The 14,327-nt window shown below is 42.4% G+C and overlaps 1 protein-coding gene across 2 annotated transcripts in view; it reads left to right on the forward strand.

Moving 5' to 3' along the window:
* The window catches only part of LOC115132538 (guanine nucleotide-binding protein G(i) subunit alpha-3-like), a 99,109-nt gene extending 86,689 nt beyond the window's left edge, over positions 1–12,420 (forward strand). Inside the window, exons 6-9 of one of the 2 annotated variants that reach the window (XM_029665284.2) lie at positions 1,743–1,872; positions 2,516–2,669; positions 9,124–9,332; positions 11,488–12,420. In XM_029665284.2, coding sequence (XP_029521144.1) covers positions 1,743–1,872; positions 2,516–2,669; positions 9,124–9,314 — 475 coding nt within the window. In that variant the 3' untranslated portion in view covers positions 9,315–9,332; positions 11,488–12,420. The other variant, XM_065020949.1, reaches the window with a different exon arrangement.
* Positions 12,421–14,327: the final 1,907 nt, after the last annotated feature.

The raw sequence follows: 14,327 nt of genomic DNA on the forward strand, positions 1-14,327 counted from the left end.
ATGAACCATCTCATTCAATAAATGATGGTGCCGATTTGGCTTTTTCATGCAAAATTTAATTTAAGGTGCTCCAAAGCTTTTTACTATCATTCTTTATATAATTTATCTTTGTTTCATTTACATTTTACATTTAAGTCATTTAGCAGACGCTCTTATCCAGAGCGACTTACAAATTGGTGCATTCACCTTATGACATCCAGTGGAACAGTAGTGCATCTAAATCTTTTAAGGGGGGGGGGGGTGAGAGGGATTACTTTATCCTATCCTAGGTATTCCTGAAAGAGGTGGGGTTTCAGGTGTCTCCGGAAGGTGGTGATTGACTCCGCTGTCCTGGCGTCGTGAGGGAGTTTGTTCCACCATTGGGGGGCCAGAGCAGCGAACAGTTTTGACTGGGCTGAGCGGGAACTGTACTTCCTCAGTGGTAGGGAGGCGAGCAGGCCAGAGGTGGATGAACGCAGTGCCCTTGTTTGGGTGTAGGGCCTGATCAGAGCCTGGAGGTACTGAGGTGCCGTTCCCCTCACAGCTCCGTAGGCAAGCACCATGGTCTTGTAGCGGATGCGAGCTTCAACTGGAAGCCAGTGGAGAGAGCGGAGGAGCGGGGTGACGTGAGAGAACTTGGGAAGGTTGAACACCAGACGGGCTGCGGCGTTCTGGATGAGTTGTAGGGGTTTAATGGCACAGGCAGGGAGCCCAGCCAACAGCGAGTTGCAGTAATCCAGACGGGAGATGACGAGTGCCTGGATTAGGACCTGCGCCGCTTCCTGTGTGAGGCAGGGTCGTACTCTGCGGATGTTGTAGAGCATGAACCTACAGGAACGGGCCACCGCCTTGATGTTAGTTGAGAACGACAGGGTGTTGTCCAGGATCACGCCAAGGTTCTTAGCGCTCTGGGAGGAGGACACAATGGAGTTGTCAACCGTGATGGCGAGATCATGGAACGGGCAGTCCTTCCCCGGGAGGAAGAGCAGCTCCGTCTTGCCGAGGTTCAGCTTGAGGTGGTGATCCGTCATCCACACTGATATGTCTGCCAGACATGCAGAGATGCGATTCGCCACCTGATCATCAGAAGGGGGAAAGGAGAAGATTAATTGTGTGTCGTCTGCATAGCAATGATAGGAGAGACCATGTGAGGTTATGACATTGTCTAGTTTATTTTTATTTTTTATTTAGCTTCGTCACATGATTTCTTAATTTGCAGTACGTTTGCCAATCAGTTGTGCTGCCAGTTACAAAGTGGTGAGGAAAAAGTCTGTTCATGCGGATGATATGTTCAGCAACGTTTTATTTCCTAGAAATGTCTGGGACGACTGCATTGTCTGGGCTAATGCAGGCAGGGGCATATGTTGTCTGTCGGTCTGTGTGTTATTTCAGTTGAGTTGCTCAGTGTAAACTTGTCCTCTACTGTCTGGGACCATGGTGGGGTGCAGGTGCAGAAGTTAGCCTGAATGAGCTAAACTGACTGTCTGGGACCGTGGTGGGGTACAGGTGCAAAAGTTAGCCTGAATGAGCTAAACACACTGTCTGGGACCGTGGTGCATGGTGGGGTACAGGCGCAGATGTTAGCCTGAATTAGTTCAAGTGAAACCAGTGAAAAGTGCATGCAATCTTGGTCATCCAATCCAATCTTGTCAAATCTATCAATTGTTATACTGCATGTTTCCCTTCACACTGCGGAACCTCCCCTCCTGAAACCTTACGTTGACCTGATCCTGCTGGGTGTCTTTGTCACTGTTTCACCCCAGAATGTTTGACGTTGGCGGCCAGCGGTCGGAGAGGAAGAAGTGGATCCACTGCTTTGAGGGAGTGACCTCCATCATCTTCTGTGTGGCGCTCAGCGACTATGACCTGGTTTTGGCAGAGGACGAAGAGATGGTAAGGAGAGAAGAGGTGGAGAGGGGTGAGAGAGTGAGGGGTGAGGAGGGAGGGTGTGATGGACATAATCTTCTGTATGGCGCTCAGCGACTATGACCTGGTGTTGGCAGAGGACGAAGAGATGGTAAGGAGAGAAGGGGTGAGAGAGTGAGGGGTGAGGAGGGAGGGTGTGATGGACATAATATTCTGTGTGGCTCTCAGCGACTATGACCTGGTTTTGGCAGAGGACGAAGAGATGGTAAGGAGAGAAGAGGTGGAGAGGGGTGGGAGAGCGGGGAGAGAGTGAGGGGTGAGGAGGGAGGGTGTGATGGACATAATATTCTGTGTGGCTCTCAGCGACTATGACCTGGTGTTGGCAGAGGACGAAGAGGGGTGAGGAAGGGTGACTGGGTTCAATTCACACAGAAGAAGGTGGTAAAGGGGGAGGTAGAGGAGGAGATGGGGATGGGCGGTGTCAGTTCAGTCTCCAGAGGAAGTGTGAGGGAGCTGTCCCTTACTCAAATCTCTCACCTCCTTTTCAAAACGTCTCGGTGCTACCCGGCTCAGGATGCGTAGCATTTTCATTAGTTTATAGCATTAGCATTTACGTTACTTACCACCCGGCCCGGGTCTTATTAATGAACCGTCCTGTCCTCCCCTACAGAACCGTATGCATGAGAGCATGAAGCTGTTTGACTCCATCTGCAACAACAAGTGGTTCACAGACACCTCAGTCATCCTGTTCCTCAACAAGAAGGATCTGTTTGAGGAGAAGATCGGCAGGAGTCCACTCACCATCTGTTACCCCGAGTACGCAGGTGAGGATCAGACACGTTGAGTAGTACACACACACACACACACACACACACACACACACCAAATACATGATGTAAAATATTTGGAAGTGTTGTAGGGGTTGCTGATTTAAATAGGCGTTTGTGTACTTTTTTAAAAGCCAAAGGCATTGTTTTTTTTAAGATATTTTGGGGTCATTCCATTAGCAACCTAAATAAAGCATATTTAGATAGCCACTGTTAGCTTTTTTCTGAACTTTGCTTTGGCTTGCGTTTCTACTACCGATATATAGGGAACTGCCTAAATAAAGCATATTTAGATAGCCACTGTTAGCTTTTTTCTGAACTTTGCTTTGGCTTGCGTTTCTACTACCGATATATAGGGAACTGCCTAAATAAAGCATATTTAGATAGCCACTGTTAGCTTTTTCTGAACTTTGCTTTGGCTTGCGTTTCTACTACCGATATATAGGGAACTGCCTAAATAAAGCATATTTAGATAGCCACTGTTAGCTTTTTTCTGAACTTTGCTTTGGCTTGCGTTTCTACTACCGATATATAGGGAACTGCCTAAATAAAGCATATTTAGATAGCCACTGTTAGCTTTTTTTCTGAACTTTGCTTTGGCTTGCGTTTCTACTACCGATATATAGGTAACTGCCTAAATAAAGCATATTTAGATAGCCACCGTTAGCTTTTTTTCTGAACTTTGCTTTGGCTTGCGTTTCTAATACCGGCGGCAGGGTAGCCTAGTGGTTAAGAGCATTGGACTAGTAACCGGAAGGTTGCATGTTCAAACCCCCGAGCTGACAAGGTACACATCTGTCGTTCTGCCCCTGAACAGACAGTTAACCCACTGTTCCTAGGCCGTCATTGAAAATAAGAATTTGTTCTTAACTGACTTGCCTAGTTAAATAAAGGTAAAATTAAATTTTTTAATTAAATATAGGTAACTGCCTAAATAAAGGAAACGGCAACATAAAGTGTCTTAATGGGGCGTTGGGTTCATCACGAGCCAGAACAGCTTCAACGCACCTTGGCATGGATTCTACAAGCGTCTGGAAATCTATTGGAGTGGGGCGACACCCATTCTCCACAAGAAATTTGGTGTTTTGTTGATGGTGGTGGAAAACGCTGTCTCAGACACCACTCCAGAATCTCCCCTAAGTGTTCAATCGGGTTGAGATCTGGCGACTGAGAGACGGCCACGGCATATGGTTTACATCGTTTTCATGCTCATCAAACCATTCAGTGATCACTCGTGCCCTGTAGATGGGGGCGTTGTCATTCTATGGGGGCATAGCCATATTAGCAAAAATAATGTCCCTAAGCATGATGGGATGTTAATTACTTCATTAACTCAGGAACCACATCTGTGTGGAAGCACCTGCTTTCAAAATATACTGAACAAAAAATATAAACGCAACATGTAAAGTGTTGGTTTCATGATTTGAAATAAAATCTACCAGAAATGTTCCATACTAGAGGTCGACCAGCGGCATGGCCGATTAATTAGGGCAGATTTAGGGGCCTCCCGGGTGGGAGCAGCACCAGCTGTGCCATCAGAGACTCTGGGTTCGCGCCCAGGCTCTGTCGTAACCGGCCGCGACCGGGAGGTCCGTGGGGCGACGCATAATTGGCCTAGCGTCGTCCGGGTTAGGGAGGGTTTGGCAGGTAAGGATGTCCTTGTTTCATCGCGCACCAGCGACTCCTGTGGCGGGCCGGGCACAGTGCGCGCTAACCAAGGTTGCCAGGTGCACGGTGTTTCCTCCGACACATTGGTGCGGCTGGCTTCCGGGTTGGATGCGCGCTGTGTAAAGAAGCAGTGCGGCTTGGTTGGGTATCGGAGGACGCATGACTTTCAACCTTCGTCTCTCCCGAGCCCGTACGGGAGTTGTAGCAATGAGACAAGATAGTAGCTACTACAACAATTGGATACCACGAAATTCGGGAGAAAAAGGGAGAAAAAAAAAAGAGGGCCGATTTCAAGTTTTCGGGAATCGGCATTTTTGGATGCCAATTGCATTGCATTCCACGAGGAGACTGCGTGGCAGGCTGACCATCTGTTACACGAGTGCAGCAAGGAGCCAAGGTAAGTTGGTAGCTAGCATTACATTTATCTTATAAAAAACAATCAATCTTTACATAATCACTAGTCACACAATGGTTGATGATATTACTAGTTTAGTTTGTCCTGCGTTGCAAATAATCAATGCGGAGCCTGTTAAATTATCGTCCAATCAAATCAAATCAATTGTATTTATATAGCCCTTCGTACATCAGCTGATATCTCAAAGTGCTGTACAGAAACCCAGCCTAAAACCCCAAACAGCAAACAATGCAGGTGTAAAAGCACGGCCTAGTTCGACAAAAGGGTGATGATTTAACAAGCACATTCACGAAAAAAGCACGGTCTTAGCACCAATGAACATCAATGCCTTTCTTAAAATCAATACATAAGCTAAAATAAATTCATGTTAGCAGGTAATACTAACTAGGGAAATTGTGTCACTTCTCTTGCGTTCCAGTGCAAACAGAGTCAGTGTATATGCAGCAGTTTGGGCCGCCTGGCTCGTTGCGAACTGTGTGAAGACCATTTCTTCCTAACAAAGCCCGTAATTAATTTGCCAGAATTTTACATAATTATGACATAACATTGAAGGTTGTGCAATGTAACAGCAATATTTAGACTTATGGATGCCACCCGTTCGATAAAATACGTAACAGTTCCGTATTTCACTGAAAGAATAAACGTTTTGTTTTTGAAAATGACAGTTTCCGGATTTGACCATATTAATGTCCTAAGACTCGTATTTCTGTGTGTTATTATATTATAATTAAGTCTATGATTTGATATGTGATAGAGCAGTCTGACTGAGCGGTGGTAGGCAGCAGCAGGCTCGTAAGCATTCATTCAAACATCACTTTCCTGCATTTGCCAGCAGCTCTCCACAATGCTTGAAGCACAGCGCTGTTTATGACTTCAAGCCTATCAACACCCGAGATTAGGCTGGCAACATTATAGTGCCTATAAGAACATCCAATAGTCAAAGGTCAATGAAATGCAAATGGTATAGAGGGAAATAGTGCTGTAATAACTACAACCTAAAACTTCTTACCTGGGAATATTGAAGACTCATGTTAAAAGGAACCAGCAGTTTTCATATGTTCTCATGTTCTGTGCAAGGAACTTAAACGTTAACTTTCTTACATGGCACATATTGTACTTTTACTTTCTTCTCCATCACTGTTTTTGCATTATTGAAACCAAATTGAACATGTTTCATTATTTATTTGAGACTACATTTATGTTTTATGTATGTATTATATGAAGTTAAAATAAGTGTAATATTCAGTGTTGTATTTGTCATTATTACAAATATATATAATATAAAAATTGGCCGATTTTTAAATCAGTATCGGCTTTTTTTGGTCCTCCAATAATCAGTATCGAAAAATCATAATCGGTCGACCTCTATTCCATACGCACAAAAAGCTTATTTTTCTCAAATGTTGTGCACCAATGTGTGTACACATGATTTATTTAATTTGCAGTACGTTTGCCAATCAGTTGGGCTTGCCAGTTACATCCGGCTTCTTCACCTGCGGGATCGTCTGAGGGGGGGGGGGGATTCATTCAGATTGGCTGCGCCCCTGCCCAGTCATGTGAAATCCATAGATTAGGTCCTAATGAATTTATTTAAATTGATGTCCTTCTATGAACTGTAACTCAGTAAAATCTTTGAAATTGTTGCATGTTGCGTTTATATTTTTTTGTTCAATGTACTTTTTAAAATAATTTACTCAAGTGTTTCTATTATGTTGGCAGATACCTGTATTTTTGTTGACATTGGCTCAGTGACAGTCTTCAAATACCCTTTTTATGGTCTATATATAAGGCGTTTTTTCTTACCTTTCATATAGTATGTGTTCATTTTTGGATGTCAATCAAAAATAATATATGTTACGAATTACAGTTCGTATTATATGTTACGAATTTGCAAAACGTAGCTGGCTAGCGTTAGTTAGGTTAGGGTTAGGGGTTAAGGTTTCGTTTGGGAGTTAGGTTAAAAGGTTAAGGGAAAGGTTAGCTACAAGGGTTAGGGAAGGGTTAGCTAACATGCTAAGTAGTTGAAAAGTTGCTAATTGGCTAAAATGCTAAAGTTGTCTGTGATGAGATTCAAACTCACAACCTTTGGGTTGTGGGTTATAGCTAAAACTAGTTGAAAAGTTGTTAATTAGTTATAATGCTACAGTTGTCCGTTTAGTATGTTACTTGTAGTCTGAGACCAGGCTGCTAATACTAACCATACAGACGGATACAGAGCTTAATACCTCTAATACTAACCAGACAAACATACCATACCGACAGATTTTTTTTTCAGCAATTGCACAGATTTAGAGGCTACCCTCTCTTTTTATTTTTTATTTTACCTTTATTTAACTAGGCAAGTCAGTTAAGAACCAATTCTTATTTTCAATGATGGCCTAGTGGGTTAACTGCCTGTTCAGGGACAGAACGACCTTGTCAGCTCGGGGGTTTGAACTTGCAACCTTCCGGTTACTAGTCCAACGCTCTAACCACTAGGCTACCCTGCCGCCCCTTGGCTGCAGAAACTAAATTTGGCTGTTTTAGAGCTAATTTCCTGCAATTCTACACATTTGTCATGGTGCTGACAGAAAAATTGCAGTTTCAAACACAGAGACACAGACCCAGAGTTTATTACCTCTAATACTAACCAGACAGACCAATAGAGTTTAATGCCTCTAATACTAACCAGACAGACCAATACAGAGATTAATGCCTCTAATACTAACCAGACAGACCAATAGAGTTTAATGCCTCTAATACTAACCAGACAGACCAATAGAGTTTAATGCCTCTAATACTAACCAGACAGACCAATAGAGAGATTAATGCCTCTAATACTAACCAGACAGACCAATAGAGTTTAATGCCTCTAATACTAACCAGACAGACCAATAGAGTTTAATGCCTCTAATACTAACCAGACAGACCAATAGAGAGATTAATGCCTCTAATACTAACCAGACAGACCAATACAGAGTTTATTACCTCTAATACTAACCAGACAGAACAATACAGAGTTTATTACCTCTAATACTAACCAGACAGACCAATACAGAGATTAATTCCTCTAATACTAACCAGACAGACCAATACAGAGTTTAATGCCTCTAATACTAACCAGACAGACCAATACAGAGATTAATGCCTCTAATACTAACCAGACAGACCAATACAGAGATTAATGCCTCTAATACTAACCAGACAGACCAATACAGAGATTAATGCCTCTAATACTAACCAGACAGACCAATAGAGTTTAATGCCTCTAATACTAACCAGACAGACCAATACAGAGATTAATGCCTCTAATACTAACCAGACAGACCAATACAGAGATTAATGCCTCTAATACTAACCAGACAGACCAATAGAGTTTAATACTAACCAGACAGACCAATAGAGTTTAATGCCTCTAATACTAACCAGACAGACCAATACAGAGATTAATGCCTCTAATACTAACCAGACAGACCAATAGAGTTTAATGCCTCTAATACTAACCAGACAGACCAATACAGAGATTAATGCCTCTAATACTAACCAGACAGACCAATACAGAGATTAATGCCTCTAATACTAACCAGACAGACCAATACAGAGTTTAATGCCTCTAATACTAACCAGACAGACCAATACAGAGATTAATGCCTCTAATACTAACCAGATATGGATATAACCCTTAGTCTCTGAATAATTTAATCCAACTCTATTAGATCACTTCAGAATAGGTGTTTTAAATATGTATGTATCCCTCCTTTCTGAGGCGTGTCAGTTTGGATAAGCCAGACCTCTCTCTTAGTCCTTATTCACTCTGACGAGTCGTCCTGTTTATAGGATTTAAGGAGACAGGGGAATGCGCTGTAGAATAGAGTAGGTTGATTAGTTAGGGAGATGTACTGAATGAGGTTTCTCCTCGGTATTAGTTGTAGAGTAGTAGTAAACGTTTAAAATATAATGCACAGAATTGGTAACTATTGTTATGTCTTAGTTTTTTTTGTTTATGTTGATTTAGAGGTTCATGGTGTCCCATTTCCTCACCACAGCTTCCTGGTGCCAGTACATATGAGGAGGGTGGCAGCCTACATCCAGTGCACTGCAGTACCCATAATGCACTGTTATTATTACAGGTGCCAGTACATATGAGAGGGTAGCCTACATCCAGTGTAGTACATTACCCATAATGCTCTTGTTCTGATATGTCTCCTCACCAACCCAAGTACCAGTACATATGAGGAGGCTGCAGCCTTTATCTAGTGTACTACAGTACCCATAATGCATTATTATTGTTGTTGTTATTATTATTATTACAGGTACCAGTACATATGAGGAGGCAGCAGCCTATATCTAGTGTACTACACTACCCATAATGCATTATTATTATTACAGGTGCCAGTACATATGAGGAGGCAGCAGCCTATATCCAGTGTCAGTTTGAGGATCTCAACAGGAGGAAGGGCACTAAAGAGATCTACACCCACTTCACCTGCGCCACCGACACCAAGAACGTCCAGTTCGTGTTTGACGCCGTCACAGACGTCATCATCAAGATCAACCTCAAGGAGTGTGGACTCTACTGAGGTGACAGGGATCTTCAAGTCAGTGACCTTTTGATCTTTGTCGTTACTGAATCCCTGTAAAAAATATCCTAGACTTGGTATTGGTTAAAGGTGCAGATCCTAGACCTGGTATTCAAATAAAATAAAATATAACTTTGTCACATGCGCCGAATACAACAACTGTAGACCTTACCGGGAAATGCGTACTTACAAGCCCTTAACCAAAAATGCAGTAAAAGAAATGGAGTTAAGAAAATATTTACCAAATAAACTAATGTCAAAAATAATAAAAAGTAACACAACAAAATAACAATAACGAGGCTATATACAGGGGGTACCGGTTCCCGAGTCAGTGTGCAGGGGTACCGGTTCCCGAGTCAGTGTGCTGGGGTACAGGTTAGTTGAGGTTAAAGCTGTTGGTCCTAGACCTGGTATTGGTTGAAGGTGCAGGTCCTAGACCTGGTATTGGTTGAAGTTGCAGGTCCTAGACCTGGTATTGGTTGAAGTTGCAGGTCCTAGACCTGGTATTGGTTGAAGGTGCAGGTCCTAGACCTGGTATTGGTTGAAGGTGCAGGTCCTAGACCTGGTATTGGTTGAAGGTGCAGGTCCTAGACCTGGTATTGGTTGAAGGTGCAGGTCCTAGACCTGGTATTGGTTGGAGGTGCAGGTCCTAGACCTGGTATTGGTTGAAGGTGCAGGTCCTAGACCTGGTATTGGTTGAAGGTGCAGGTCCTAGACCTGGTATTGGTTGAAGGTGCAGGTCCTAGACCTGGTATTGGTTGAAGGTGCAGGTCCTAGACCTGGTATTGGTTGAAGGTGCAGGTCCTAGACCTGGTATTGGTTGAAGGTGCAGGTCCTAGACCTGGTATTGGTTGGAGGTGCAGGTCCTAGACCTGGTATTGGTTGGAGGTGCAGGTCCTAGACCTGGTATTGGTTGAAGGTGCAGGTCCTAGACCTGGTATTGGTTGAAGGTGCAGGTCCTAGACCTGGTATTGGTTGAAGGTGCAGGTCCTAGACCTGGTATTGGTTGAAGGTGCAGGTCCTAGACCTGGTATTGGTTGGAGGTGCAGGTCCTAGACCTGGTATTGGTTGAAGGTGCAGGTCCTAGACCTGGTATTGGTTGAAGGTGCAGGTCCTAGACCTGGTGTTGGTTGAAGGTGCAGGTCCTAGACCTGGTGTTGGTTGAAGGTGCAGGTCCTAGACCTGGTGTTGGTTGAAGGTGCAGGTCCTAGACCTGGTGTTGGTTGAAGGTGCAGGTCCTAGACCTGGGATTGGTTGAAGGTGCAGGTCCTAGACCTGGTGTTGGTGGAAGGTGCAGGTCCTAGACCTGGTGTTGGTTGAAGGTGCAGGTCCTAGACCTGGTGTTGGTTGAAGGTGCAGGTCCTAGACCTGGTATTGGTTGATTATAAACCCTCTTAGGCTTCACTCCCCTCTCTCTGAGATATCTTAGGCCTCACTCACCCCTATCTGAGATATCTTAGGCCTCACTCACCCCTATCTGAGATATCTTAGGCCTCACTCACCCCTATCTGAGATAACTTAGGCCTCACTCACCCCTATCTGAGATATCTACCGCAGCCCTCATCCTCCACATACAACACCCGTTCTGCCAGTCACATTCTGTTAAAAGTCCCCAAAGCACACACATCCCTGGGTCGCTCGTCTTTTCAGTTTGCTGCAGCTAGAGACTGGAACGAGCTGCAACAAACACTCAACACTTGACAGTTTTATCGCTCTTAATTCAAAGACTCAATCATGGACCCTCTTACTGACAGTTGTGGCTGCTTTGTGTGATTGTTGTTGTTGTCTCTACCTTCTTGCCCTTTGTGCTGTTGTCTGTGTCCAACAATGTTTGTACCCTGTTTTGTGCTGTGACTATGTTGTGCTGCTACCATGTTGTTGTCATGTTGTGTTGCTAACTTACTGTGATGTTGTCTTAGATATCTCTCTATGTAGTGTTGTCTCTTGCCGTGATGTGTGTTTTGTCCTATATCTTTTATTTTATTTTATTTATTTTTAATCCCAGCCCCCGTCCCCGCAGGAGGCCTTATGTTAGGCCGTCATTATAAATAAGAATTTGTTCTTCACTGAGGTTCGAGAATTTAGCAGAGTTTTATAATGGGGCTTTGGCAGAGTTTTATAATGGGGCTTTGGCAGAGTTTTTATCCTGTTCCTCTCTCTTCATCCTTTGTAGGTGTCTGGTGATTCTCATGGGAGGGGATGATGACTTGGGATGTTTGCATGAGATGATCGTAGAAGATTCTAGAAAGTAGAACCGGAGACTGAGACTGTTCGTTACCACACTGCATGCAGCACCTGATGAATGCTGCATTTTGGGATTTGGTTCCTGTTTTTTTTTTCTCCGAGAGGATTTTCCTCCATGTTCAACACTCTGATGCACACCGAGGAGCAGGACAGAACTGAACTGTGGATAAAATCTTCACTAGTGAAACACTCCCTGTGACGTCTATGGGAACTGCCAAGTCCGACTACAGAGCACTTCTGTTTTTAAGTTCCAGATCATGTATATGGAGTGAAGTGATGTTTTTATGACATTTAGTTGGTGATTAACCAACAAATCCCACAGATAATCCTTGGCTAGTTCCCAAATGGCAACCTAATTCCTTATGTAGTGCACTATTTTTGACATTCCCTTCTCTTCATTCCAGTGCTCACATCTATAGATTGACACACTACTGGTATATATGAAACAAAAAGGACCCAATCATCAAGCTGAATATCTCTCATCGTAATATTTCACAATTCCTTATGTTTATTTTTTTCACCAATCTGTTTTGCATTCGTTCACTGAGTCATATGCCTCATTTAATTTCCAATTTAAAAGTAAAAACATGTATTTTATAGCATGTTATTTGTATACAGTAGTTGAAATAGTTTATTTTTCATTTTGGTATTTCTTTAGATTATCAGATAGAAATAAATGCGATCTATGAGTATGGTTAATGGTCTGAAGTTGGCGTATGGATCAGGAATTCATGTGATAGATTTGACCTGCACCTACTCCATGAATTTAATAGTCTTGTGTCGACTTTAACATGAGGTTTCACTTAGGCTACAATCCTTATTTCTGATTCTTCAAAATAAAATAAAAAATGGAGAAAATGGACCACTTTGTATTGAACAATATTTTTTTATATTTAGGACTCTTGTTCACTACCGCACATTATTGTACATGTATTGATTATTGTTAAGTGAGATTAATAATTGTATCACAACACTTTATAAGACAATAAGTATTGATTACCTGCATGAAAGAGAATTTTGGAATTCACAGCTTGATATTTTATGGCCTTTTATAATTAATTCTGATATATATATTTTTTAATTCAAAGTGATTCTTAAAATCCTGTGAATTTCAGTGAATTTCAGTGAAAGAATGAACTGACCGAGGATCAAGATGTGTGACAAAATGTCTTGTTACAGAGGGGGAAGATACGCCTCTAATACTTGACTGACTGGAGTTTGATGCCTCTAATACTTGACTGACTGGAGTTTAATGCCTCTAATACTTGACTGACTGGAGTTTAATGCCTCTAATACTTGACTGACTGGAGTTTAATGCCTCTAATACTTGACTGACTGGAGTTTAATGCCTTTAATACTTGACTGACTGGAGTTTAATGCCTCTAATACTTGACTGACTGGAGTTTAATGCCTCTAATACTTGACTGACTGGAGTTTACTGCCTCTAATAGTTGACTGACTGACTGATTGACTGACTGGAGTTTAATGCCTCTAATACTTGACTGACTGGAGTTTGATGCCTCTAATACTTGACTGACTGGAGTTTGATGCCTCTAATACTTGACTGACTGGAGTTTGATGCCTCTAATACTTGACTGGAGTTTAATGCCTCTAATACTTGACTGACTGGAGTTTAATGCCTCTAATACTTGACTGGCTGGAGTTTGATGCCTCTAATACTTGACTGACTGGAGTTTAATGCCTCTAATACTTGACTGACTGGAGTTTGATGCCTCTAATACTTGACTGACTGGAGTTTAATGACTCTAATACTTGACTGACTGGAGTTTAATGCCTCTAATACTTGACTGACTGGAGTTTAATGCCTCTAATACTTGACTGACTGGAGTTTGATGCCTCTAATACTTGACTGACTGGAGTTTAATGCCTCTAATACTTGACTGACTGGAGTTTAATGCCTCTAATAGTTGACTGACTGACTGAAGTTTAATGCCTCTAATACTTGACTGACTGGAGTTTAATGCCTCTAATACTTGACTGACTGACTGGAGTTTAATGCCTCTAATACTTGACTGACTGGAGTTTAATGCCTCTAATACTTGACTGACTGGAGTTTAATGCCTCTAATACTTGACTGACTGGAGTTTAATGCCTCTAATAGTTGACTGACTGACTGAAGTTTAATGCCTCTAATACTTGACTGACTGACTGGAGTTTAATGCCTCTAATACTTGACTGACTGGAGTTTAATGCCTCTAATACTTGACTGACTGGAGTTTAATGCCTCTAATACTTGACTGACTGGAGTTTAATGCCTCTTTTTTAATTTTTTAAATTTTACCTTTATTTTACTAGGCAAGTCAGTTAAGAACAAATTCTTATTTTCAATGACGGCCTAGGAACAGTGGGTTAACTGCCTGTTCAGGGGCAGAACGACAGATTTGTACCTTGTCAGCTCGGGGATTTGAACTTGCAACCTTTCAGTTACTAGTCCAACGCTCTAACCACTAGGCTACCCTGCCGCCCCCTGACTGGCTGGAGTTTAATGCCTCTAATACTTGACTGACTGGAGTTTGATGCCTCTAATACTTGACTGTATGGCTGGAGTTTAATGCCTCTAATACTTATTTTCCACCATAATTTGCAAATAAATTCATTAAAAATCCTACAATGTGATTTTCTGGATTTCTTTCTTCTCATTTTGTCTGTCATAGTTGAAGTGTACCTAATGATGAAAATTACAGACGTCTCATCTTTTTAAGTGGGAGAACTTGCACAATTGGTGGCTGACTAAATACTTTTTTGCCC

The sequence above is a fragment of the Oncorhynchus nerka genome, linkage group LG7, assembly GCF_034236695.1.
Source record: "Oncorhynchus nerka isolate Pitt River linkage group LG7, Oner_Uvic_2.0, whole genome shotgun sequence".
In the NCBI taxonomy this organism is placed as follows: Eukaryota; Metazoa; Chordata; class Actinopteri; order Salmoniformes; family Salmonidae; genus Oncorhynchus; species Oncorhynchus nerka.